This window comes from Gadus morhua, chromosome 15 (assembly GCF_902167405.1).
Source record: "Gadus morhua chromosome 15, gadMor3.0, whole genome shotgun sequence".
Classification (NCBI taxonomy): Eukaryota; Metazoa; Chordata; class Actinopteri; order Gadiformes; family Gadidae; genus Gadus; species Gadus morhua.
In genome coordinates, this window is record NC_044062.1 from 12,835,047 (window position 1) to 12,862,103 (window position 27,057).

At 44.2% G+C, this 27,057-nt stretch overlaps 1 protein-coding gene across 2 annotated transcripts in view; it reads right to left on the reverse strand.

Moving 5' to 3' along the window:
• The window catches only part of LOC115560002 (cGMP-dependent protein kinase 1), a 72,775-nt gene that overhangs the window by 5,278 nt on the left and 40,440 nt on the right, over nt 1–27,057 (reverse strand). For both annotated transcript variants that reach the window (XM_030379263.1, XM_030379262.1), the window contains exons 4-10: nt 20,250–20,355; nt 16,911–16,974; nt 15,359–15,436; nt 13,722–13,816; nt 8,338–8,403; nt 5,419–5,493; nt 39–135 (exon numbers count right to left, since the gene is read on the reverse strand). In XM_030379263.1, coding sequence (XP_030235123.1) covers nt 39–135; nt 5,419–5,493; nt 8,338–8,403; nt 13,722–13,816; nt 15,359–15,436; nt 16,911–16,974; nt 20,250–20,355 — 581 coding nt within the window. The remainder of the gene's footprint in view (nt 1–38; nt 136–5,418; nt 5,494–8,337; nt 8,404–13,721; nt 13,817–15,358; nt 15,437–16,910; nt 16,975–20,249; nt 20,356–27,057) is intronic.

Below are 27,057 nucleotides of genomic sequence, written 5' to 3' on the forward strand. Positions count from 1 at the left end.
CTCAGTCAGCTGATTGACTTAGTGTGCTGTGCTCTTACCAGCTCCACGCGACCAAAGCCTCCGACGCCCAGCGTGTCGATGATGTTGAAGTCGGCCAGGTTGAGGTTGAAGAAGAAAGCATTCTCTGCCTCGTATCTGTGATGACAGGAGAGGAATGGAAGGTAGTTAGTTCACGGTACCTTCTCCCCATAAGGCTATTTTATTTAACCTTCCAGTCAACCCAATGACCTAAGCCACAAACATGTGTACTTTAGAATACGTGTGTTCTTTAGTACGCATAAAGTACATTTGTCCCATAGGTCAAGATCATGTATTTATGTAAATATTCCTGTAATTTTTATATAATTTGTATATTTCGCACTTCTTCCAATGGATGGATGGCAGTATTCTTCTAATAAACAAACAGGCTTAAACGTAGCAGGTGCGCCTGTCTCAGAATATCCACCGGCGGGACATCCAATGTGCCCACAGACTAATTGTCCTCATTCAAGGACACTTCATCGCAGGTGGAAACAGGTGGTGCTCGGTTCCACTGTGTTTACAGTAGACACACACAAACACATGCACACACACACACGCACGCACGCACGCGCACGGCAGGGCATTTCAGATCACCGAACAACCCGGCATAGAGAGAGAGATGTTGTTTGTTTGTTTGTTGTGTGTGTGTGTGTGTGTGTGTGTGTGTGTGTGTGTGTGTGTGTGTGTGTGTGTGTGTGTGTGTGTGTGTGTGTGGTGTGGGTAACCCATCTCCTATTGCGAGCTGCCTCTCCTGTCCTCTTGTCCTATGACCTCATCAAGGATGGGTATCAGTGGCTCTTTCTCCACGGATTAGAAGGTTTAAAAGGGACATACGAACCCCCTCTGCCCCCCCCCCCCCCCCCCCCCCCCCCCCCCCCCACCACTAGGGGGACAGCGCCATGCAGGGTCACTAAAGAACAGAGCAGTGACTCCCTCCTTCTGGCTGTCTGGCCCCACATGTCCTGCCTTACGGGGAAGTGGGAGATGACAGGGGAGCCTCACCGTGACCGTCAGAGGGGCTGGTGGTGGTGGTGGTGGTGGGGTGGTGGTGGTGGTGGTGGAGCGGTGGGTGTAGGTGGGGTGGGGTTTGTGGGTGGTGGTGGTTGGGTGGTGGTGGTGGTGCTGGTGGTGGGGTGGTGGGTGTAGGTGGGGTGGTGGGGTGGTGGTGCTGGTGGTGCTGGTGGTGGTGGTGGTGGTGCTGGTGGTGGGGTGGTGGTGCTGGTGGTGGTGGTGGTGCTGGTGGGGTGGTGGTGGGTGTAGGTGTGGTGGTGGTGGGTGGTGGTGCTGGTGGTGGTGCTGGTGGTGGTGCTGGTGGTGGTGCTGTTGGTGGATGTAGGTGGGGTGGGGTGGGGTGGGTGGTGGTGGGTGGTGGTGGGTGGTGGTGCTGGTGGTGGTGCTGGTGGTGGTGCTGGTGGTGGTGGTGGCGCTGGTGGGTGGTGGGTAGCTTGTTTAAAAATGGCTCTTCTTCAGGGTCTGATTTGAACAGACTCTGTTCAAATCGAAATATATTCTGTAGAGGGTTCCTTGAGAGTCCATTAGGGTTGTTTGTCGAGGTATTGAGGCCTTTTGCCGTTGTGTATGGAAGATACATTTTTTAGTACTATCCTCGGATGCGATAAAATAATAATGTTGTTTTTGGATTAAATATTTCAGAGGAAGATCACTGACCCCTGTCATTTAAAACTCACACAGACGCGCACACTCACGCACACAGACACACAAATGTGCACACACACACACACACACACACACACACACACACACACACACACACACACACACACACACACACACACACACACACACACACACACACACACACACACACCACACACACAGCTGTTGCTTTAATATCCCGTCTCTCTGTCTCCTGGCTGGACGCCAGCCTCGATTCCCCCCTCCCAGGGGTGCTGCGGAGTGGACTGCTCTGAGAGCCAGAGAAGGCCCCAACCCCCCCCATGAATTACCGACACTGTGGTGACTTTCATGGTGCTAAGTCTGCGATGATGAGAGCTGTATGGAGGGGGACTTGTACCTCATATGCACATGTTTGAATAGGATCACCTGCTCCTCCTGATCCTTGTAGTCTGCAACATCTATATAATATGTATATTGCAATTCAGATTCTATGTTTAGGGTTCGCTGGTTAAGGTTTGGCACATTTGTATACGAAGGGTTTGCCGATATGATAGGTGGCTAAACCTTGCTTTGAAATCCAATGAAACCCTAAGAATAGTTGGCAATCATTTGTATTAGCAATACATTCTGAATATCCATTAAATTATCCAAATAAAATAGATACCAACTGTGACCACTAGGTGGTGGGCTTGCTTCATGAAATATAATTAAGGCACCATGAGTTAAAACAATATGACTCAATTTCAATGAAATTAAAAATGAGTTTATTAAATAGGAGGACGAATCCACATGAGTTTGTATTCTAGATGTTTTTACTCCCATTTCTATAATGAAAAGTGCAGTATGAAAATGCAGCTAACAGGTTTTTACTAAACTTTTGTGGACTTCTAATGTAGCCATCGCATACTACCAGACAGGGCTGCTCGATTATGGAAAAAATCTTAATCATGATTATTTTGGTCAATATTGAAAACACGATTGTTCCAACGATTTGAAAACATGATGTATTTATTCAGCATGTCTCTCCTAAAACACTTTGTAACTGAGAACTTTGAAATTTCGCCTTAAAAAAATACATTAAATGGTGAAATAGAAAATGTTCAAATCTAAAATAATGTACAGATATGTATCCAGCTGTTCTTTGTTGCATTTTCTATAAAACATAAAAAATATATTTAAAAGAATTATCGAAAAATCGTTTATATTTGTTTTTTGATCGTTTGACTCTAAAATAGAAATGGAGATCGAAATTCGATTAATCACCCAGCCCTACTATCAGGTGTTAGTTTTAACACCATATGGCTAATTAGTTTAATTGTAGCACACACACACGCGCACACGCACACACATACAAATTAAATGTATGCCCATCAGCAGCCCATATCTGATCAACTATCTAATGAATAGCCTAGATTCCTAGCCCTCGTCACATATTTGACTGACAATGGCTATCTTCAAATCAATCAATCATTTTTTTCAGTCTTATATTTCAGAGATGACAGAGCCCGGATTCAGCTCAAGCTATCGAGTGTGGGCCTTGGTGACGTGATCATCTCATGTTATCAGCAAGGATGAGGTCATAGCAGAAACAATGATGTTATCCCCATGTGAACCGGCTAGCCGATTCTGAGGGGAGGGGGCGAGTACATTAACAGTAAATGTAGAATACCTCAGAAGACATATTTCCTGTTTCCCATAATGGGCTCCCATTGGCTCGCGGCAACACTCACACAACTGACTATTTGGAGCATAAATCTAACCCTGGTGCCTTTTTTTTATTGCCTCTACTTCCTGTGTAGGCCAATATTGTTTTTTAATGTCTATAGTGCACAGCTTTTTATTTGTATCATCATTGCAATTAGGGTGATCACTCCATCATCTTCTCATGGAGCAGAACACCCACACACACACACACACGCACACACGCACAAACACACACACACACACACACACACACACACACACACACACACACACACACACACACACACACACACACACACACACACACACACACACACACACACACACACACACACACACACACACACAGTAGCTTGGGGCTTATAGAAACATGTGTTACAAATGCTATGGGATTCAATGGTTTTTTTTCACATTTACACATAACGACGGTTGAAAGTTTTATCTTACACCGTTAACAAGTGAGGCTGAGAAGATTCAAAGCATGCAAACAAATAATTGGGATTTATTTTTGATAAATTTATATGAATTAATAATAATTGTGTAAATTGTTTCTGTCTTAAGTCTGCAACAAAACATAACTGAAACTCAGATGTGGATGATATCGACATGTAGAAGTATCAGCATGCACATACAATGCACACCCCCAGAAGGAGGAAAAATAATTCTAGAAATTATGAATCTACATGCAGCATAACAGCATAAATATAATCTCCTTATTTAAAGGGTCTACACTGTAGTTTCCTAGTTGAGAAGGTGCTCATATATGTACATTATTTTACGACACACTTCACGTTATAAAGATGGCCAGGTGTCACTGAATAAGTGACTTTTTCAACTTTTTGTTGATCATAAATCAATGAAGCAGAACCATGAATGAAGACATCGGTGTAGAGTGACCCAATGTTCTACACAGGAATATAATTTAGACTTAAAAGGAAACCTGATCCCATTACTGGAACAAAAAAAGACTGGGCTGATTTCTCTCGCTCTCTCGCTCTCTCTTTCGCTCTCTCTCTTAGTATTTCTCTCTCTTGCCCAACCAAGAGGTTGAATCAAAGGCAGAGCAATCCTAGCTAACAGCCACTCTGGCCTCTATTGCATGCCTAGGTGTGAACATTGCTTCCTGCCCACAGATATGACCGTCTGTTTGTCTGAATCCTCACAAAAGGAGGCATCCGAAAAACGAAAGATCTGAGTGGAAATGCCAGCGGGGGAGGAACTGTAAATTGTCTGGTCTAGTGGTCGGCTTTCCTGGTCCTTTTGTTGCACCTCTCTTTCCCTTTCCCCACCTGTTCTCTTTCTTTACCTCCATCCCCTCTTTCCTCTTTCACTTTGAACTCACCCTGAGTAGAAACACACATGGGCACAAATGGTAGCACCCCCCACGCATGCACACAAACACACACACACACACACACACACACACACACACACACACACACACACACACACACACACACACACACATACACATACACACACACACCAGACAAGGCCCAAGGTGCTTGTGTGGTAGCGACGCGATAAGGGTGTCCTGGGCCTGCTACTATGGTGTTACTCTTGTTTCCATGGCGACGGCAGACGGACTGCATATTAATTCCATGGCAGATACACCCAGAGGTCATCGTCTGAGGTTCTAACTCAGACGGGAGGTCGATCAAGGATGTGTTAGGGAACAGACTTTAGACTTCTACATCACTTAGGATTCCAATGATAATTAAAACTATTCTGGATTTAGCCATTTAGTCCAAAGTGCCTCAATTTAATTTGGGAGCTGGTAGGAGTTAGTAGTAGACTGCAGACATTTGGGATCAAAACCCAGAACTAATGGGTTTATTTATTTGTAGAGTGGAAAGAGACAAATATTTATATTAAAATACAAGTAATTTAAACTAATATTATACACTTCGAATATAATTTAGCATTTAAACGTGAATGAATATTATTAGTAGATAGTTTAGGAAAGTCACCTGTTCACACAAAAGGTGTGAGCATGTGACTATGGGACTAGTAGACAAGGGGTCCGGGGTAGTGGGGGGCCGGTGGAAGACGTACCTGGCTTTAGCGTCTGCGTCCTCCAGTCCTTTACAGGACACGTCCTCGAGACCCCCGATGAGATGTTTGAAGGAACTGCAACACAGAGCGGTGAGTGGCACAAAGACATTAACACACAAGAAATACAATCACACTCCATACAATCATACATAATCAACACAACCTACGGTCACATGAAGAAGTACTACAGAGGAACAACTACGGCTTTAAGTAATCCCTCTACGGTCCATCCTTTCGGTCACGAGCGGATGTCGACACACTTCCATGCGCGGCGACACGCCGGACAACCGAGCACATTGGACCGCAGCTGAAGTGCGTCGCTCAAGGACCCTAGAACCCAAGGACATCTCCATCTCCCACTATGGAGGCCCTGGCTCACAAAAGGCTTTGAGATGTTGAGATGTTGAGTACCTCAGAGTATGGGCTGTATGTGTGTGTTTACCGCCCAATGCAATTGTCAAACCTTCTAAACACTAGACTTTCCAGCCTCTGAATACAATATGCTTGAAATTCCCCACCCATGCCGTGACAGTTGAGCAGTTAGAAACAAGCATATGGTTTGTGTCCACGTTTAACTTTGTGTTCACTGAGAGCATGTGTGAATGCCGCCCACGGTTCAATCGAGACATGGAAGGACATCTGTTGAGTGAATACATGCCGATGCATAAATATGGCACATGAACCACGTCTACTTGTGAAATGTTCCCTTCGCCTTACCATCCGTGCAAAAATATATACATAATGCCTCAATGAATGCAGCTGGAGTTCTGTCAGGAGTCACCAGAGCACTCAGGGACTTTGATCTCAACAAGCTGCTTCTCTCTGCTTCCTTCTCACGCGCTCACTGAGTACACACCCAGCAGCAACCAGATGGAGTCCCAAACATCTCTCCCACCGGGAGCCTGTGTGATCTGTTAGGTGTGCAGTGGGGAAACACTGGAGTACCAACGGCTTCATGTGTGTGTGTGGGGGGGGAGGGGGGGGGGGGGGGGGGAGGGTAATAGCGATGAAGCGATACAGATGCCATTGACTCCCTGATGGGATCATAATGTATGTGCCCCCCCCACACACACACACACACACCTGCAACCTAATCCCCCCTGTTATCCCCTTGGATCTGTCTACACTGTGTTATGTGGTTGCATTGTCCCACAAGTGTCACAATGTTTGTTTTGGCCACGCTGCCACTCGGGTTCCTAGACTACATAGTGTACGTCTCACACTCTATCTTTATCTTCTCTCACCTTTCCTCACTAACTCTCTATCTTTCTATATCTGTCGCGGTTCAGACAAGTACATACAAGGCCTACATCTGGACCAGTTCATGTGTATTCTCACACGCTGATAGTGTGAGGGAGGTGGCATCCGTCCCACAGTAGTGCAAGTTGGCCAGACAAGCCATGTAGCCGTTGCTAGTGCTAACATGTAGCTGATGCTAAGGCTAACTCTTCGCCGCTGCTAGCTCTAAAAAGTATCCGTTGCTGGGGCTTATACATGACTTCTGCACGGGCTAACATGTTGCCACTGCTAGGGCTAACACATCAGTGCTGGTAGAGCTAACATGCAGGTCTAACACGTGGCCACTGCAAGGGCTAAATCGTAGCCGCTACTAGCGCTACCACATCCTCACATATCCACACATCCACAAGGTCAAACTAACCGCTATGTCTTACCAATGATCCAATCATTTAGTTGACTGCACTGTATGTGTGTGTGTGTGTGTGTGTGTCTGTGTCTGTGTCTGTGTGTGTGTGTGTGTGTGTGTGTGTGTGTGTGTGTGTGTGTGTGTGTGTGTGTGTGTGTGTGTGTGTGTGTGTGTGTGCGTGTGTGTGCAGCGTGTGTGTTTGACCTGGACCTTGGGTTCCAGAGGGAGGCCAACCTGATACCATCTCCTCCGCTTTCCCCTCCCTCTAATCTGTCACACTCTCTCTCTCTCTCTCTCTCTCTCTCTCTCTCTCTCTCTCTCTCTCTCTCTCTCTCTCTCTCTCTCTCTCTCTCTCTCTCTCTCTTTCTCTCTCTCTCTCTCTGTCTGTTGGTTTTTCTCTGTATTTTGCTCACTCTCTCTATCACATTCTGTCGGTCTTTGTCTATCCCTCTGTCTTCTCTGTCTCTCTCTCTCTCTATGTCTTTCTCGCTAAATCTCTCCCCCTCCATCTCTCTATCTCTATCTGCCTGTCTATCTGTCAGCCTGTCTTTCTCTATCCTCTCTTGGTTTATCCATCTCACTCCCATCTCAATCACTTTTTGTCTTTGTCTTTTCTCTCTCTCTCTCTCTCTCTCTCTCTCTCTCTCTCTCTCTCTCTCTCTTTCTCTCTCTCTCCCTGTCTCTGTCTGTCTCTCTCTCTCTCCCTCTACCTCTCTCTCCCTCCCCCTCTACCTCTCTCTTTCGTTCTCTCTCTGTTCCGTCTCTAAATTTACAACGTGCATACAAGGAAATTAGCTACTTGACTTTTTGGTAACGACCCAGTTAAAAGTTGATGGGCCATATCTCACAAGCTAATTCTCACATGACTATAGAACATTTTGTTATTCGTGTATTTTTGTTAGATCCATTCATTTGCAGTATGATGCATGTAACAAACTGGATGTCGGTTGGGTCACTGTTTTTATCTGAGGGAAAAATGATTTCTTATCCCCAAAGGTGTCGCTATAATAAACGTAACCTTCGATATTACCGCTTTAAGCTAAAATGTTAGTACCATAGGATAATTCAGGATATTTTCTTGCATGAGGACCGTGGCAGTTTCAAACACAACAATGTTGCCCCATGATGACAAAGCATTTTACTATTAATTAATAAACAAGGACCATAACACCATAACTTCCATCATAATCACTAATATTGCTGTGTTCCTGAGACGGCAGTGGCCGTCTCAGGAACACAGTCACCGTGTACAAGTCCTATCACTTGATACTCACTCTCTGTCGATGACCAGACAGGTGACGGTCTCAGCTGCGATGACATTGGCCGTCCGAATGTCCTCTCTGGAAACAAGACACACATAAGACACCGTGATCAGACACAGTGGAAAAACACTGGAATAAAAAGACAAGACAAGTGATGTCAATCATATTTCAATTCTATCGACCACCAATAACGTTGCATTTAAATAATAATGGAAACCAATACAAAAGGTGGAAAAGTTGGGAACCGAAGGTTGGCAGCGTCGACTATTTTCAAAATCTTTTTTTAGAATGAATTATTTTTGTTACAAAATGATTTTAAGTCTTTTTTTCCTGAATTACATTGTGCTTTCTAACTCGCTTCAAACAGAGCACAGAATAACAGCCATACTCTTTGCTAGGGGCCAAATCTGGGCCATCAGTCTCCGAATCTAGCGCTGATTCTTCAGACGAGTCCCCCCAATCACACGAGTCTTCCGAATCCGTAATCCAAGAGTCCATCGCTAATCCAACAGAATCTCTCCTGAAAGCTATTCAGAACTATGGAGAGGAGACGATTCCCACACAGCGATCCGTCAACAAAAACCCTGTCTGAACTACTGCTTCTCTTACCGCTCGAAATAGGACGATTATACCGCTACAGATTAGCCACTACTAGTTCAAAATATAAAGTCTCATAAGGTTCATATTCCATCATTTCCAAGAAGAAGATTGAGTTTGAGGTGATAAATCGTGGCTTCGCTTGGTACTCCGATCTTTCCCGGCCAAAAGCTCATCCTGTGAAGAAGTATTACATCCAACCAATGATCGATGTAGAAGAGAGACAAAGATGGAGTAGATGTGTGTAAAAAAGGACGGCAACTTGATTCAGAGAAGCTAGGAGGGTGGAAAATTGAGGACTGTTCTCTGTCTCTCTGTCTGTCTGTCTGTCTGACCGGACTCGGACACATAGCAACGTAACTCTTTTGGATCGAGGTGACAATCCCGTCTTGTGCTTTCTGAACTGCCTCTCCTGTTCCACACACACACACACACACACACACACACACACACACGCACACACACACACACACACACACACACACACACACACACACACACACACACACACACACACACACACACACACACACACGCCTGCATGCAGTCGGATACATGCAGTCGGATACATATGGGGATTTAGACACACACACACAGACACACACACACACACACAAACAAACACACACCTGCACATACACACACAAGCAACACACACACAGAAATAGACCCATCCGAACAAATACACACACACGCACACCCTTGTTGTCTATCCTCTCTCTCTCACTAACTCTCACTCTCTGTCTCTTGCACTGTGTGTGTGTGTGTAAGTGAAAAAGGTCACAGCTGCTGGGGGAACAACAAGGTTTAAAGAGAAAGCATCAGTGACAGAAGAGGGGGAACGAAGAACAGAGGAGAAACCTAGAGAGGAGGGATGAAGTGAGACGAGGGGGAAAGAGCAGAGAGGATAAAGGAACAGTGAAATGGAACAGCTTCGGGGAAGACATTCTGCCTTTGTTGTAATCTAACATCACTGCCGTTGTTATGCTTGTTTTCACTCAATAGAGATTTTAATGGAGGCCAGCGCTTGCACATAGTGTGATTGGCACAGTTTTATCAGAAGGCCTACATCTGTCATTGGACGGTGTGAGATTAGGTATGTGCCAGTGGCCGTCCGACTTGCATAGTGTTACTTGTCAACAGCCAGCAGGATACAATTGCAACTGCCGGTTCACAGCATGTTGGGTCTCCAGGCTACATGTTTGTTTATTTGGGTTAGGAATTAAGAGCATTAACCAGATATAGAAAGCCGATATGAAGATATTTAAATTCCAGGGTTCTCGCTAAATATAGCCATTGTTTAGATATTGTTTTGATAAACTAGAAAAGGTTGTGGCTCAGCAGACCCGATATCATCATCGTTCCAGGTCAACACGTTGCTTTTTTTTTTTTTTTTAATGTTTGTGTAATGTACACTGTGTTTATTTGAATCTATGCTGTCTGAGATTTAATGACACTTGTACATTGTGTTGGAAGTCTGGCGTTTATAGTTCAACAGGCATAAGGAGTCCCCTCCTTCAAACAGTGGCATACATAATCTTTAAAAAAAAAAGTAGTGTTAATTGTAATGAAGTTTTGCATGCTATCCTCAGCCATAGCATTGCATTATATGATGACGTAGTATTTTTTATAAACTCAAAAACGCTGAACGCTTACATGACACAACATAACCATAACACAACATTAACCTTCACTGTACCCTCGGCACCATTGCAAAGGAGGTTTTTTTCCCTCAACAGGTTTTCCAAGGTTAAATATATGTACTATAAAATAATGATGACATAAAAAGCCAAAAAGCCAGCATTCCCGCCAACACATGCCATCATGACATAAACGTCAGAACATGTGAAAACCTAAAATAATTAATTGTCGTATGCTCTGTCATTCCTCGCCACAGCATAGAATAACCACATGTCACAACTCAAGACTCTTAACACACGTACCCAGCACTAACAGATACTCCAACAGTGGTTGTGTCACAATGAATCAGCGGTTAACAGAGAGCAGAGAGAGCTGTGCGTTAGACAGCGGTGTCTGTCACACCACCTGTTCTCCTGATCTACGCTCCGTGCACCAGCTGTGGAGCCCCCGACTGACTGGGGTGGTCTCATTGATCCTGGAGGGCTTTGATGAGTCACATGATCGGCTGTGCTAAACGGCTCATTCATTAGCCATCTGGGAAGGGGACTCCTCCCTCGTCAGGGTTACCTACGACTTCCGTCGGATGCAGGCGGATGCGCGTGCACACACACACGCTCATGAATGTATAATGTGCATGCTGAATAAACATGTTCACTGTACACATGTTTATACAGACAAACACGCACAAACGAAAGACAAACATACATACATTGTTGTAAGTAGAGTAGTTGCTGAAGCCTTACCACAAATTGTAACGTGCATGCAAACATACACACACAACACGCACTACTTGCACACAAAACAAATACTACATACACTATCTGCACCACGACATAAATAGCAACCATAAATCTGATAGGTTGTTGTGTTTATTGTTTTCTTTTCCTGGAAACAAGTGGCAACAGGAAAGAGGATCTCTATTAGTTAAATGATAAACGTACTGTATGCTTAGTATGTCCATGCCAGACATACATGCAACACAATACCCCTGAGACTGTTCCACACAGACACATACATACAGACACACAAATAATCATAAACCCCACGCACGCACGCACGCACATTAATTAATTAATTAATTAATTAATTAATTAATTAATTCATACATACATACATACATACATACATACATACATACATACATACATACATACATTCATACATGCAAACAAACACACAAGTATTTGTATACCATACACACAAAAATAGGCTCATACACACACACACACACACACACACACACACACACACACACACACACACACACACACACACACACACACACACACACTCACGCGCAATTGTTTACACAAAATCCAATGCAACCCATTTACAGACACACAACCCAGAATAAACGTCCAGCATCCTTCACACCTTTAAAAGCAAAGGATGATGGCGGCACTACTGCTGACTTTGATTTACACTGTATACACACAGGGAGGACACAGATCAAAGTCCCCGGCATCTTCATGTACAAGGTCCCTTTCAGGAGACCCTTTTGAGTTTCGCGAGGCCACTCGCACTTAACTCCTAATGAGGAAGCAGGGGAAGCCGCGGTGATCAAAAAGCCTTGCATTGATCGTCCTGTTCCTGCTGCTATATTAAGATCCAGAGACAACAGGGGTGACCATCAAAAGGTGTATTTGAATAGAATTGCTGCTTGTGACAAAGTACAATACCCACACTTTCAGCATAAGAGGCAGGAGGAGATGGGGCCACTCAAGGGTACATGGATGAGATGTTCTACACACTTGTATGAATAGCTGTTTAAAAGATTCACGCCTGATAAGCGCCGGTCTACCGCTCTATGTTTAAGAGTCAGAACCAGCAAATATAATTATTTGCGCTGTCACAATGTAGTGGGGCTGGGTGTAAAAGGGATTCTACCCTCACTGTTGATTCCCTTTTTAAATAAATGACAATTTGAATTCTGTATAAAGCCCCCTTTGATGTACATTAATTTGTATTTAATCTAATGCTACATTAAGAACCTTTAATTTAATCACAGGTAGGTTACTGTCAACTCTTTCACCACTTATTGTATACTGAAAACTACTTTGAATAAGTAACGCAAGCCATATGTTGCCATTCTATACTGTTTCAGCTTGGCATCGCAATTGCTGCTGTTAATCAGCCAGTGGCCACAAGATGGCGCTGTGTCCTTCCAGCAGTTAAGGAGTAATCAGGACAATGAGTCTGTGTGGCTTCAACTTTCGTTCCACCTCGTCTCACCTTTTCTGATTGTTCAGACTCAACACTTTTTCTCTGCGGTTCTCTGTCTGCTCTTGCTAGAACCATGAAACAGGACAAACAACATAGGTAAAAATAACATGGTCCGGAAATCCTATCCCCCCAACACTTTTTTATTTAATTTCAGGTCAGAATTCTGTTCCTCAAGCTTTATTTAAAGTACCATAGACAATCATTTCTGAAATAAGTGTTGGTGGTAGTATATGTTGGAGCCTAGGCTGCTTAGCATTTATTTTTTCGCAGTTTGTTGATATTAATGCGTATATCCTTCTGTTCGTTAGCCAGCGCTTCTCATGGACTCTCGCAGAACAAACCAAGAGAGATCGGCCTGACCAGACAGAGAGACAGACACCACCACTAACACTTTCTGAGCGACTGGAGGAGAATATGGAGTTTTTGTGCGGTTGGGGTACAGCATGGCACGACACCGTGACTCTCAAAGCATTCTTATCATTCAGAACCTCACCGTGCCTGTCAGGAGGAGAGAGTGAGGTGCCATAAAGAGGAAGATGGCTTAAGATATAGGACAGGCACATGAGGAGAGGAGACATGAGGAAGAGTAATAGGGTAAAAGATAGATCAGAGAACTTACCAACGAGGTAAAGAAGGACAGAAAGAGAGACGGACAGATAGAAAGGCAGACGGGTAGAAAAAGTTTTGGAAAGACAGACCGAAAGACTTGGGGATAGAAATACAAACGGAGGGAAAGGCTGAAAGAAGTTCAAGTGAATGACACATTCAGACGGACAGACAGACAGACAGACGGACAGACAGACAGAGTTAGACAAAATATAAAAAAATAAGACAGAGAAGGATGGAAGGTCAGATGGAACCAAAAACAGAAATATACAAAAGACAGGCAGACAACACAAAGAAAAAAAATTATAGAAAAAATGGAGGACTCTTACCCCTGGAGGGCCTTCTCCCCGAACCAGTCCCCCTTCCCCTGGGTCCGCAGGTAGACGGGCTCCCCGTTGGCCTGGTCTTCCCTGGTCACGTTCACCTGGAGAAGGAGGAGCAACAAGTGAGACGTGACAGAGGATTGGCAGAAGCTTAGGGGCAGTGATTACCAGGAGGTGCGGGACGGCGGTGGCGGGCAAGATGGAAAGCAGGTAGTTATTTCAATGGGCAGTCATTCATTTGTCCATTATATTGACCCTACTAATCTCCCGACTGGGTTGCCAGCCCACTGCAGGAATATCAAGGGATAAACAAAATACTTAAAAAAAGTGAATTCAAGGAGGTAGGAGGAGGAAAACATATGAAAAAGAAAAAGGACAAAACTAGAAATGTCTGAGGATTATGTGTGATGTGTGTGTGTGTGTGTGTGTGTGTGTGTGTGTGTGTGTGCATGAGCGAGGTGTGTGTTTATAGTGAGAGTGTGTGTGTGTGTGTGTGTGTGTGTGTGTGTGTGTGTGTGTGTGTGTGTGTGTGTGTGTGTGTGTGTGTGTGTGTGTGTGTGTGTGTGTGTGTGCGTGCATGTGTGTGTGTTTGCATGTGTCTTTTTAGAAATAGACAGTAATAAATGGATGGGATAAATTTGTTGAAGGAGAAAAAATTGGCGGCAGCAGCAGCAGTGTGGAAAATTAGTAAAAAAAAGAATGGGCAGAGCTGGGGGCATTGATGCTAGCAGGGATTGCCATATCAATCAGATTAAGACCAAATGAAGGGTGCAGGGCACAGGAGTAGGTATTCCATTTGACCATAAACCTCTCAGCAGTAACTAGCGGCATGCACAAAGTTCCCCCTCTTGTGTACACAAACCAGTTAAAGGAGAACCATCATGCCCAGCTACTTTATTATCCAACACCAGAGAGGACTGCATCACATAGGTGTTGTGTAAAGAATGTGGTTTGTTACACCTTCCCATTTCCATGTAAAATGAATCCCGGAGAAGTCTGGCCGTGTGACAGGCAATCTTTGAACTTTTCTATGATTTTTGGCAGAAACAGATGGGATGTTGCTGATTATTTCACAGCACAGGGCTGAGGCGGAAGGTACTTTTCTCCCGCTTCTCTAGATTTCCTGTTCTCCAAAGGATGAGCAATAGGTCAAGGACAACGGCCTTCACATCACTCATGGGTTAATAATCACATTTCCTGGTCACCAAGCTTGTGCGTGTGTGAATGTCGCTATTGGTCAAGCAAAAATGCCTCAGAAGCTAATGTGCACATGCTCAATACTTTTGGACCGGCAGTGATACCTGAGTTGGCCTTTACGAAATGTTTGCCGTAGCCCGGAGGAGGAGCTAGGGTAGGGGGCTTTGTTATTATGACAAATAAATATGGCAAATAAATGACCCACAGGATGTGGATTCCATTCAGTTCCTCGATGACCTATACACACAAGCATGATGATGGTGATGGCGATGAAACGTCTGTTCCAACCCTTTCCCACAGAGGGGTGTGTTACATCTCCTTTCCGGTTCTAAAACGGAATTAAGATGTTCCCCACATCATGTAAGCGTGTGTGGTGGCGCTCGATGCAGGGCGGGAGGCGGTAACTATGGAAGCAGGTGAAGAGAGAGAGAGCGAGAGAAACTCACCTTTCCCTTGCTGATGATGAAGAAGGTGTCTCCCCGCGCCCCTTGCCTGATGATGTACTCTCCATCTTCATAGTGTGTCTGTCAGGAGAGGGGGAGGAGATGGGGAGAGAGGAGGGCAGGGGAGAGGGGGGAGAGCATGAAAGAGAGAAGCAGAGCAAGGGCAGAGGAGAGTGGGGAAGGGAGGAGATGGGAGAAGGATAAGGGGGGAGGAAGGCAACAGCAGAAGGCCAGAGAGGTGAGGGGAGGAGGGCAAGAGATAAAGGGAGGAGAGGAGATTGGAGGAGAGGAAAAGGGAGGAGAGGAGAGGAGGGTTGGTGGGGGCAGAGGACAGAAGAGAATGGAAAGGGGAGCAGATGACGTAAGGGAGGGGCAGAGAGAATAGAGGAGAGGGGAGGGGAGGGGAGGAAAGGATCATTGAGGACGGGGAAGGAGAGCAAGGGAAGAGGAGAGGTGAGGTGGGAAAGGAGTTGATTTGGAAGAGAGGCAGAGGGGAGAGAGGTGGACAGGAGGCACATGGATAATATGTGATGAGTACAGAATTAGAGAGGATGAGAGGAGAGGGGGAGAGTAGGGGGTGAAAAGGGGAGGAGAGGAGAGAGATGAGTATATTTGCACGTTGCTCGTTGTTCTTTTCTCTCGAGCAGCGGGGGCTGAAATACAGTTGCCATAATGAGGATCATAACCGCTTGTAAGAACCCTTATATGCACCCAAATGCTCTCTGGATAGTCCGACACAAAGTGAGAAAGATTGAGCGAACAATATACGTACACAATAATTTATTCAAATCAAATAATATGAGGATGACCGTCTGGAATACTTTTGTTATAATAACTTTAGGAGTTACGGTCACGGTGGATACTCCCTCAATGATTTAATCTATTTTGTGTTGAAGCAGTTTTACAAAAAAAATTAAAATGAGAAAGCAAACATCATCTTACGATGTTTAAAAAATGCAAACGTGCTTTATCGACAGGGTTGGGAGGGGTGGAGCAGGGCTTCCAGGAAGTTCATGTCATAAAGCAATTCCCTATTGGCTGGTGGTTGATTCACATACTGCTGGTTCGCGGAACAAACCCCCGCTGCGTGATAAGCCCCCCCTCTGAGAACTATTAAAACAACACATAAAAAATGCAAACACTACGGCGCACTACATTAACATAGAAACCCGGTACTTATTAACGAACCGCCCCCTCAGGATGAAAGTGCTCCTCAGGACGAAGGACGCATGAGCACACGAAGACGTCCCCCAGAGACATGTCTGCCATGAAACACGGCTGTATTCTCCATGTTAACCTCTACAGCTGATGCAATAAAGGAGGATGCTTCCAGCACAATCTGGATACATTATTAATGCTGCCAGGCAACCAAAGCTTTGATTCTCCTTGTTTTTTTCAGCTCTAAGCGAAAGGCTTCCCCATAGGGTCCGGCGTTGTATAGCCTTTTAACCTTGTGCGTTTCACTAGCTTTACAAAGCACAACGACTATAGAGAGGCACAAAGAAGGAGGAGAACAGAAGAACGACGAGAGACGGGGGGGCTGGGCAATGCTTACCTCTTCAAGGACGTCGGCGAGCTTGCTCAGAATGTCCTCCTGTAGGCCGTGGAACGTAGGAACACTGCGGAACAAAGGAGAGCGATGGATGAGTTATTAATCAAAACAAGAGGAGAGGGAAGAAAGAGGTGGTGAGGGTCATCTACTCTGTTTTGGTTTGTCCTGACCTCCCGAATCAGACTAAATCACAGATTATTGTTGTATCGGTGTACATCATAGGCCAACTCCCCGAGGTCACTACCACTTACCTCAGATCCCAAGGTTGAATACACAAGCGAGTGGGGGTTCCCATATTTGTTAACCGTTAGTTGTTTGCCTTCTCTGCCCTCATGAACGCTATCTGCCTGTTATCAAAACAGGATATCTATAACAGGGTGTTGATCTTGTAAAGGCTACAGCCATTAACCATTGGAACAGACACAGAAGAAAAGGGCCTCTCAGTGCCATCCCGGTCATTCACCAGGCCTGGTAAAAGTAATCAGAGGCCATTCAGCCCACCCACCCCACAAGCGGCAAGCCTCTGTAGAGCTCTGCTGATAGAAGAGCGAGCATCGGTCAGCTAGCCAGCTGGCTCTCTCAACGCCACAATCAGGACTGCTATTTTGTTCCAATATTTTCCCAGAAATGTTAAATCCAAGTTGTGAGGCCTTTTAAGGCCTCAAGGCAAATTTCAAATATTACTTAATAATACCAAATATCCAAGATGTAGGTCATTGATTGACCTTTCATATTTCTAAAAACCCAACTCAATACTAATACTTTCCTTTTCAAATGAAATGCAGCATGACTCTTAATGTGAACGTAACAATACGAAGAATGTGATATGTGTCCCTCTCACGGATATACAGCTAAAACAAGCCCTGAACCCCAATTTCCTGTGCGTTAAACCCTGAGTGAAGTAGTATTCCCACATGCTCAGCATCAGTGGGTGGATGGCTGTTACGGCGGCCTGATAGCCAGAGGCGCCTTCTCTATCCAAAACTGTAAGGGGCGGGGGGGAGAGCGGATTGATATAGCTCACATAACCCTACAAGATATCACTTATCTTCTATTAACTCCAACTACAAACACAATTGATGTGACCCAAAAAACTAAAGCTACTATTATCGAATTATAATCTAGTATATTTTATGGTTTCTCTGCACTTGTTTTAGTTAAATTGTTCAAAAACCTTATTAGTCATGATTCATATGAGATGGATACTGAGCTGAGCGGTTACTAGACACCAATTCAGTCTATGCATTGTCTGTTTCTCATATATGTTAGATGTTATTGGCACAGAGAAGACCTGTTCTTCTGTGTAGGAAATAACAAATTCTGTTTAGCTGTGTAGTTTAGCTGTGAAGACAGGGCTGACTTATTGGCCTTTAAGGAATATCAGAAGCCAATGTTTTTTGGAGTGAAAGCTGTGTGACTGTATGTTTGAACCCAATGACCCATACCCAAAACTATTAATTATCTCCTGTTGCACTTGGCCCACTCTCAATGTTCTATTGTTAAGCAGACTTTTCCCCTCTCTCAATTTACTATTATTTAGCAGAAGCTTTTAGCCAGAGCAACTACCAGTGAATTGAGACATTTAGGAGGCGGTTTAGAGGCATGTTAGCCTGGGAACCAGACGAGTCTTGCAGGCTCATGTTTCCTTTGCTCTGCAGATAAGGTCTGGCTCCCCTCCCAAACAAAAAGATTTCTGCCCATTACGAGATAGACCGACCAATCACAACCGTTTATCTAATATGAGGCGGGATAAATATGATAATTAAATCCAATTATTTTTTCAACAAAGATGGCTTCCACTGATGTCTGTTGTTTACTCTTTCGAGACAGTATTAAACGAGCTGGACGGTATAATTTCACTAAAAGAAGAAGAAACCACTGCCGATGATTTTTCCGTCGATCAGTTCTGCATCTGCTGTTTTGGTTGATATGGTTGGTTGTAGGCCTATCCAATTTTGTCCAAAGGTCTTTTGGTGTGCGCCCGTTAATGACGCACTTTGGAAATTGAAAATTAACCGAGAGGTTCCAGACTAATTCAGTTAGCAATTTGTCTCGTGATGCCAGGCTGGGGGCATCTTGCTGAAGGATGCCTAAATGTTAGGCTGCATACATGTGGATTGAAGACAGTGCATTCAGGGTTGGTATCCAACACCCTGACAACTACAATATCATAACCATCATTTCATAGTTCAGTGCCATTCATGACCACCAGGTGCTATATTGTGAAGTTTTCTTCCTGCAGAGTTAAGGCCACAACACGCAATGCTTCTGGTAAAATGAAAAGGGGCATCTCTCTAAGGTAAAAAAAAACAGCTCACTAGTTTCCTGTTTAGTCAGCGTTTCATATCCACCCACCTGTCTGAGATTGGAACAGTCTGTCACCCTGCTTGTGAGGCTGATTGAAATCACAATGATGCATGAGCCTTCTGACCTGCAGCATTATCTATAGAGCACACGCACACACACACACACACACACACACACACACACATGCAGGCAGACAAACACACACACACACACACACACACACACACACACACACACACACACACACACACACACACACACACACACACACACACACACACACACACACAAACATACACAGATACTCAAGTGTGCACACACAAACACCTTGCTGGGAGGTACGCAGAGAAAGTCAATAAGAGGAAACTCGTGGGCAAGCTTAGTGTGTACCCAATCTGCCTCTCTGTTGAAGTGAAAAGGCAATAGACTCTCCCCCGCCCCCTTAATACTGGACTTCATGCAGAACATTGTCATACTTTATTTATTCTTCTCTAAAGCCCAAGACACGACGAATAGCTCTGTTAGACGCCATCAAAGATCAGGGGAGATGAGTCACAGAATGTTTCAGATTGGCGCAAATAACTTTTTGCTTCAACTTCAGGCGAGTCCATCTTTCTATTGAGTAGTCTGAGACGGAGCAAACAATTCCCAATTTGCCTTTAATGTGGTAACCCACCCCCGTTCCCTCAGTCTTGCTTTTCAAATCTTTATGGTAATACATTTTCCTTTGAACTGAAAGGGGGACGGGGTCGAACAAAGACCAAGGAGACAAAATGGAAATGGGAGTCATTTTCAATTTTTGTGGAAAATGTATAGCAGTGAGCAATTGAACGAGCAGCGTTTTTAAAAAACACCCGGTTCAAACGTGAAGTCACTCAGTGGGGGGGGGGGGGGGCGGGGGTGGCGACCAGAAAAAATTAGGAGTTTGAGAAAATTGTAATAAGAAAAGGCTCAGGAGAAATTAAATCAGGATCGCTATCTAGGTCATCCGTCTATTTTTTTGTCATTTAGGGATAGATTGTCTGCTTGGCTCACCTTTTCAGAAACTCCATGTACTCTGTGTGTTTTATGAGTCCTGTCCTCATCATAATCGTCTGGAAGCATTGCCGGTCAATGGCCCACAGCTTGACGTTTGTAAGAGCTGAAGGAAGAGGAAAATACAGTGTTGGAGAGAGAAGCAAAATGCTTTTATGGACACAGCACACAGACACAGTGGAAAATACTTATATTGTCGGCTCTCAACCTTCATTTCTTTTTAATACATGCCATTTGGTATACCCTTTTATCTTAAGTGTTCTAAAATAGGATGAGTGCAAAGATTCCCAGCATGGGTTAAAATGTGTAGGAATGCAACTCCTAACCATGAGCTTGTTAGTGTAGTGTAGTGTAGTGTGGTTAGTGTCATGCTCTGCCAATGGAGCATGCCATAAAGGCATAGTGTCCATAATGTACACCTTATGGAGCCATCTGGAAACCTGGATCACCCGAGCAACATCGATAACCCTAGCAATTAATCTCATTTTAAGATTCACGTCTATCTTTTATTGCAAGAGCAAAAGCATAATTGCTTCCATCATTTTGTTAAAATATCTTATTAAAACAGAAGATGTTGTCTCAACTGGACGAATGGTATTCCCCATAGTTTGATTTAGGTGGTTGATGTATTCCCTTATGGAATTTCCCATGAGTCTGCCAACTGGATAGACATGACAGGCCTTATCCTTACACAGGTCATGATGAAATCACACTTGGTGGTCTAGTTGTCCACCACTGGGAAACAGAAACAGAATGACTACAGAGGGATGGGCTAGTTTCTTCTGGACAGGTTTTTTTTTAAGAAATGTTCTTTTTCGGATACCAGCACAGAGGGAATGTCGGAATGTGTGACTGCATAAGAACTTCTGATCAACCAACCATGTCCCCCCAAAAGGTGAACTTAAAGAAACATACAGTGATAAAAACAACAAAAGAAAAACCCAGGGATTTATCCATAGTTGTGTATTTATACGGCAGCACTGATGATCTACAATCTGCAAGTCATTGATTAAAAAATAATAATGAACACTGTGGTGTCTATTCAACACAGGGTCATTTTACGAATTATTTTATGTAAACAATTAATAGTGTTACACTTCATTTATGTAAACACAACCCCAATGAATGCCAGGCTAGCTATGGAGGCTAATGGTTTCAGCTTGGAGAAACTCTCAAGGATGTGTATGGCTTAACGTTAACACAGAGCTCCCAGAACATGGTCACCATGTAAATATTAATAAACACAATGCATAAACATAATGTGCCTCGGTTGTATAGTCAGACAGTGGTCAAATGAAAAGACGGCAGGACGGGAAATCGATTCTGTATTTCACCAGACTTGTGGAGGTCTCAAATAAATAAATTGTCCCGTAGATTTCTCAATAGTTTCTGGCTTTATTTATCCATACTATCAGCTTGAGTGCATGGTAGGCCCACATATTTCTTATTTAAGTCAAAACATAAAAACATACCAGAAGCTCAAAAAAAGGATAATACATGACATACTACTCTGTGGAGGGAATAACAAGCCTACGAGTAATTTCATATTTTCTCCCCACTTGCTTAACGTTTGGCCACAAAAAAAACTAATCTAAATCGGGGCAACACCAGGGGAGATCTACCCTCATAATGGGAGGTCTGATGCTTGCAGAAGAGAGACCCCACCGAATCTTATGTTCCCCCTTCCCCCTGTCCTATACCCCCACCCTCTAGTAAATCCCACAAACCAACATCAGTACACGCAGAGACACAAATAGCTCCCCCCATGCTGTCTGTGCAAAAAAAGAAAGCATTGACGCACAGAATAAGCAGCGATTATCATAACCTACAAAGTTGGCATCCATCTTTATCCATACATATAAGCTTCAACCCATTTAGACCGGGTACACTGAATGCTAAACTAAAGCTAACTAAATCTAATCAGTGAGTTTGACAGTGGACAGTGGTACTGCCCAGGTCAACAGAGATGCCAAGATCAACTATCGCCCCCAAGGCCTTTTCTCACCTTTAGGGTGGAACAATAAATCCAGATTTATGGAGAAGGTCATGCTATCTGTCCACAAGTGGATCCATAGAAAAGCAAAATGTAGTAGCCCCAGCAACACAATCTACAGTTTGAAATGATAGAGAAAATATGTGATGTTGGTCTCATAGATATTACCAATTTTTAGTTTATAGGTATTATAAATGTTCTATTTATTGCTTTTACGTTTTTAGTATTTAATTACTGTTGTGTAATTTCTGCTGTGACACCCTCATTCCCTTTCTGCGATCAATAAAGTGTATCTGATCTTATCCATCTATCTTATAACAGTGTTGGGGCAGTAGCAGTCCAGCCAATCTCTCTTCTATTTCCCTCTGTAACGCCTGGTTGGTCGTTCTTAGTCAGCATGCCAGTCAGCCAGGTATAAACTGACCTATAGGTGACTCATGTGGGAGGTTATACAGCTGAGCCGCAAACCAACTGCAGCAGAATTGCTTGGTGTTAAAGTGTGGGTGGGAGGGCTGCTGGGAAATAAGAATTGTGGAAGCCCACCTCCCCGGCCCCACTCAAGCAAAGTAGGTAAATATGTTTTTTTTTGTGGAGACTCTTGATGTTTAAATTGCATTGAGACTTAGGGAGTCATGGTAAGCTAGTGAGCCAGTTAGCTCGTTGCATGCTTGACAGTTCTTGCCAAATAGAACCCGAATTTGGTTCCTCCCAATCGTGCCTGTGTTTGTCAAAATGATATAAAAACACAATATTCTGTTGTTCAAATCAGGATCCTCGTCAGAAAGTCTTAATGCATTTACCTAACCATGCTTCTAACACAATCTTTTGTCAAGTTATTTTTGATTGTTTCAGTCGTGTGTGTGGTGTGATCAAACAATCACAATATTAAATATAATGTTTCAAAATCCCATCACAAAACACATTTGCATTCAGTTCGCCATGGTATCGCACAGTAATCAGTCACAGAAAATGTACCACAAACTATCATATAAACATGCGAAGGGCTGTTACATTACAACGCTGTCAACCTCAAAAGCCAATTTGTAATTATATGACTTGTTTCTTTACAAATTGAGCCCAAGAGACACCGAGGCGAATACAAACCCAGAGTCGGAGCAGAGACATTTTCAGTTATAAATAGAACAGTTACAACAGTGGGCCTAAAACTGCTGCCATGGGAGTCATTAGTCCCAATCAGATAAAACAACATTGTTTGGTTGATTGTTGAGTATGGGCAGGTGTCTGTGTCTCTCTCTGAATGTCTCTGTGTTAGTTTTTGAGTGTGTGTGTGTGTGTGTGTGTGCGTGCGTGCGTGTGTGTGCGTGCGTGCGTGCGTGCGTGCGTGCGTGCGTGCGTGCGTGTGTGTGTGTGTGTGTGTGTGTGTGTGTGTGTGCGTGGGTGTGTGTGTGTCTGTGTGTGTGTGTGTGTGTGTGTGTGTGTGTGTGTCTGTGCGCGAGTGGTGTGTGCATGCATGCGTATGTGTCTGCATTTGTGTGTTTGAGTGTGTCTCTGCCTGAGGCAGGAACATAAGCAACAACTCAACAATACTTTGCAAAGAACAGGTAGAAAAGATGAAAGGCCCTAATATATAGTATATACTAATATACACTAATATAATCGATCTGTTAAAATATTCCAACATCTTTATTTCCATCTCTCTTTCTCTCCGTCCCATTTGGCCTCTCTCTCTCTCTCCCTCTCTCTCTCTCTCTCTCTCTCATTCTCTCTCTCTCTTATTATAACCCCGCCATGCACCAGACTCCCATTTGTCAACCTCACCATGGCTGCAATTAAATCATTGTTCCATGAAGGGGCGGAAGTGTTGGGAAACCTTGGGAATATTGATCATCACCAGCCGGCCCAGCTGAGAGTTATCTCGGCCTGCTGTAGGCTATTAAGAGACTCACTAGACTGGATTTAACATGAGGCACTTGCATATATTGCATACTATTAACCTGGGGTGATGCAGCATGGCCGGGAAGGGGGAAAGTCCCTGGGCAAATGAATGTGGGCGCCCATCTTTAGAACGTGCTAAATTAACTTCTTGCTCGGGAACGGTAGACCCGTGAGCCCTGGGATGACACTCAGAATCTGTCAAAGTACACCCACTCGCGTATGTCCTAATTCCGCCTCTGCGACTGTCTTGGCAGCCATTGTTGCCGTGATCCCTTCCCATTGTCAACGTGTCGTTTCATAGCAGAGGAAGAAGATTATTCGCACTGTCACTCTTTTTTGTTCTGAGTAAAACGCACACACAGACACGTGCACACATGTGCAGGCACAGAGACACACCGACGCATCTGCACACACAAACAGGCACATATGCGTGCACAGACAAGCACACACACACACACACACACACACACACACACACACACACACACACACACACACACACACACACACACATGCACACAAAACAACCAAAGGAAAAAAAAAAACACCGGAGAAAAACACACACATTTACACACACCAGACAAACGTCAATAATCACAAGACCACAAACACACACACACTAAGACACACAAAAAAAGATATGCACAAAAAACTCTAAAACATTTAATAAGACTGAAAGATCACACGACCACAGGAACTCCATTCCCCAGAGTCCTTTGCTCCACATGCTTTCCCAGAGCATTAAGTGAGCACATTCAGCTTTGGAAATAGCCTAACTCTCTAGTCTCACCAGGACAGTATTTCTGCCTGCCTCTGTTCTATTACATCTCACCATGTCTTCTGAGTCGTTTCTCACACCTTCAAATACTGGAGACTTAAATCTCAGTACGCAACACTTCATGCATTAGAACAAAAGGCTACCCACTAAGACTTTGGAAAAGATTTGAAAATGGATCAACACTTTATACGGTCATGTCTATTGAATTTGTATAGCCCTTAATCAAAGTTAGCCTCGAAGGGCTTTGCATGGCCTACATTTTACCACTCCCCATAACACTAAGGGCCCTATTTTAACGGTCTGATACGCAAGTATAGCTTTGTGTGCGGTTCTATGGCGATGTTGCTATTTAACCGGCGCAGAAATGACTCTTGCGCCCGGCGCAAATCTAAAAAGGGTTGGTCTGAAGTAGCCTAATTACCCGTAGGTGTGGTTTGGGCGTAACGTGCAATAAACCAATGAGAGTGCCAGCTCCCATACCCTTTAAGAGCCATGAGCGCATTTGAATCTGACAAGTTGATATTTTGACAGCGTCTTTGCAGTCTCAGATGAGACAGATGCACATGAATTTTCAAATGGCTCAGTTTATGGCCAAATAGTATGGCCTAATTCACACATGGAATAAGGTTTTCTTCCACAACTTTAGAAAGTCCTCAAATAAATTTCGGCAAAGAAAACTTAACACACATATGATATGCGGTAACTGTGGTTCTATTTAATGATATACACAATACATTATAAACATTGTTTCTTATCAGTATTGTATGCATTATCGTTATCGACTTGTGTTCCTAATATGCATGTGTCCCCCCGTTAATATACATTGCCATGGACTGTATTATGCGTTACGCGTTTAGTTTGCGTGTGTTTAAACAGATGGACGCACACACGCGAGCCCGCATTCATTAATTATTTTACACATACACACACGTGCGCCTGCATTCATTCATTCTTTTTAACACTCAATTGCAGTATAACAATGTTTTCTAACGATCAAATACTCATCAATCCTAAAAGTTATGGGCATATACACGATGTCTGTGTCAAGAAAATATGTGTTTGCTGTACGGTGTTTGCAGATGCATTGATTTAAAAGTACAACTTATAACCGCTGTATCAACTGTTCTTTCCCAAATAATTTACCAAGAATGTGCGGCTAGGTAGATGAGAGAAGCAAAGTGTATGGGCGAGGTGCACAAGCAACATTATGCATGCCCCCCTGAAATAGCATCTGAACAACGCGCCACTGACTTTAAGGGCCCTATCTTGCATCCGGCGCAATTGACTTTCTCACTGGCGCATGTGTCGTTGCTAGTTTGCAACTGGCGCAGAGCGTTCTTTTCCATCCTGCGCCACACGTCAGTAAATTAGGGAAAGATCTTGCGCCCCAAGGGGCAGTTCGGCGAAAAGAGGAGGCGTGTTCTGGGGCAAACGTTCCCTGGTGCTATTCTGCAGTTTCAAGAATCACTTGCGCGGCTGCGCCACAAACCAGGAAATACCTGGTTTAAAGTCAGTGGCGCGTTGTTCAGATGCTATTTTAAGGGCGCATGCATTTTGCTTGTGCACCTCGAGCCGCCCACAAAGCTACTTGCGCTTAGCGCTTCTCAATTGCGTTTCAGACCGTTAAAATAGGGCCCTAAACCAGCTATTTCCTGGTTTGTTGCGCAAGTGATTTCTGAAACAAAATGGCACCAGGGAACGTTTGCGCCAGAACACGCCTCTTCCTTTCACCGGCCCGCCCCTTGGGGCGCAAGATCATTCCCTGATTTACCGATGCGTGGCGCAGGAGGGAAAAGAACGCTCTGCGCCAGTTGCAAACTAGCAACGAGAGAGAAAGTCAATTGCGCCAGCGAGAAAGTCAATTGCGCCGGATGCAAGATAGGGCCCTAAGCCTTCTAAAGGGTAAGGAAAAGCCACCCTCATTATGGAGAGAAGAAGAACCCTTGAGGAGGAACACAGAGGATGGCAAGGAGCACAATAGGTTCCAAAATGGAGGGATAAGAAGAACTCACGGTCTTCAAGAATAACATCCAGGTACCAGATGGAAGGATGGTATCTTCAAAGCATTGCATTGTCGAGCATTGCCATGCTATCATGCAAGCCTAGCATTGCCATGCTCTAGGGGATGCCTGTGACTCCCC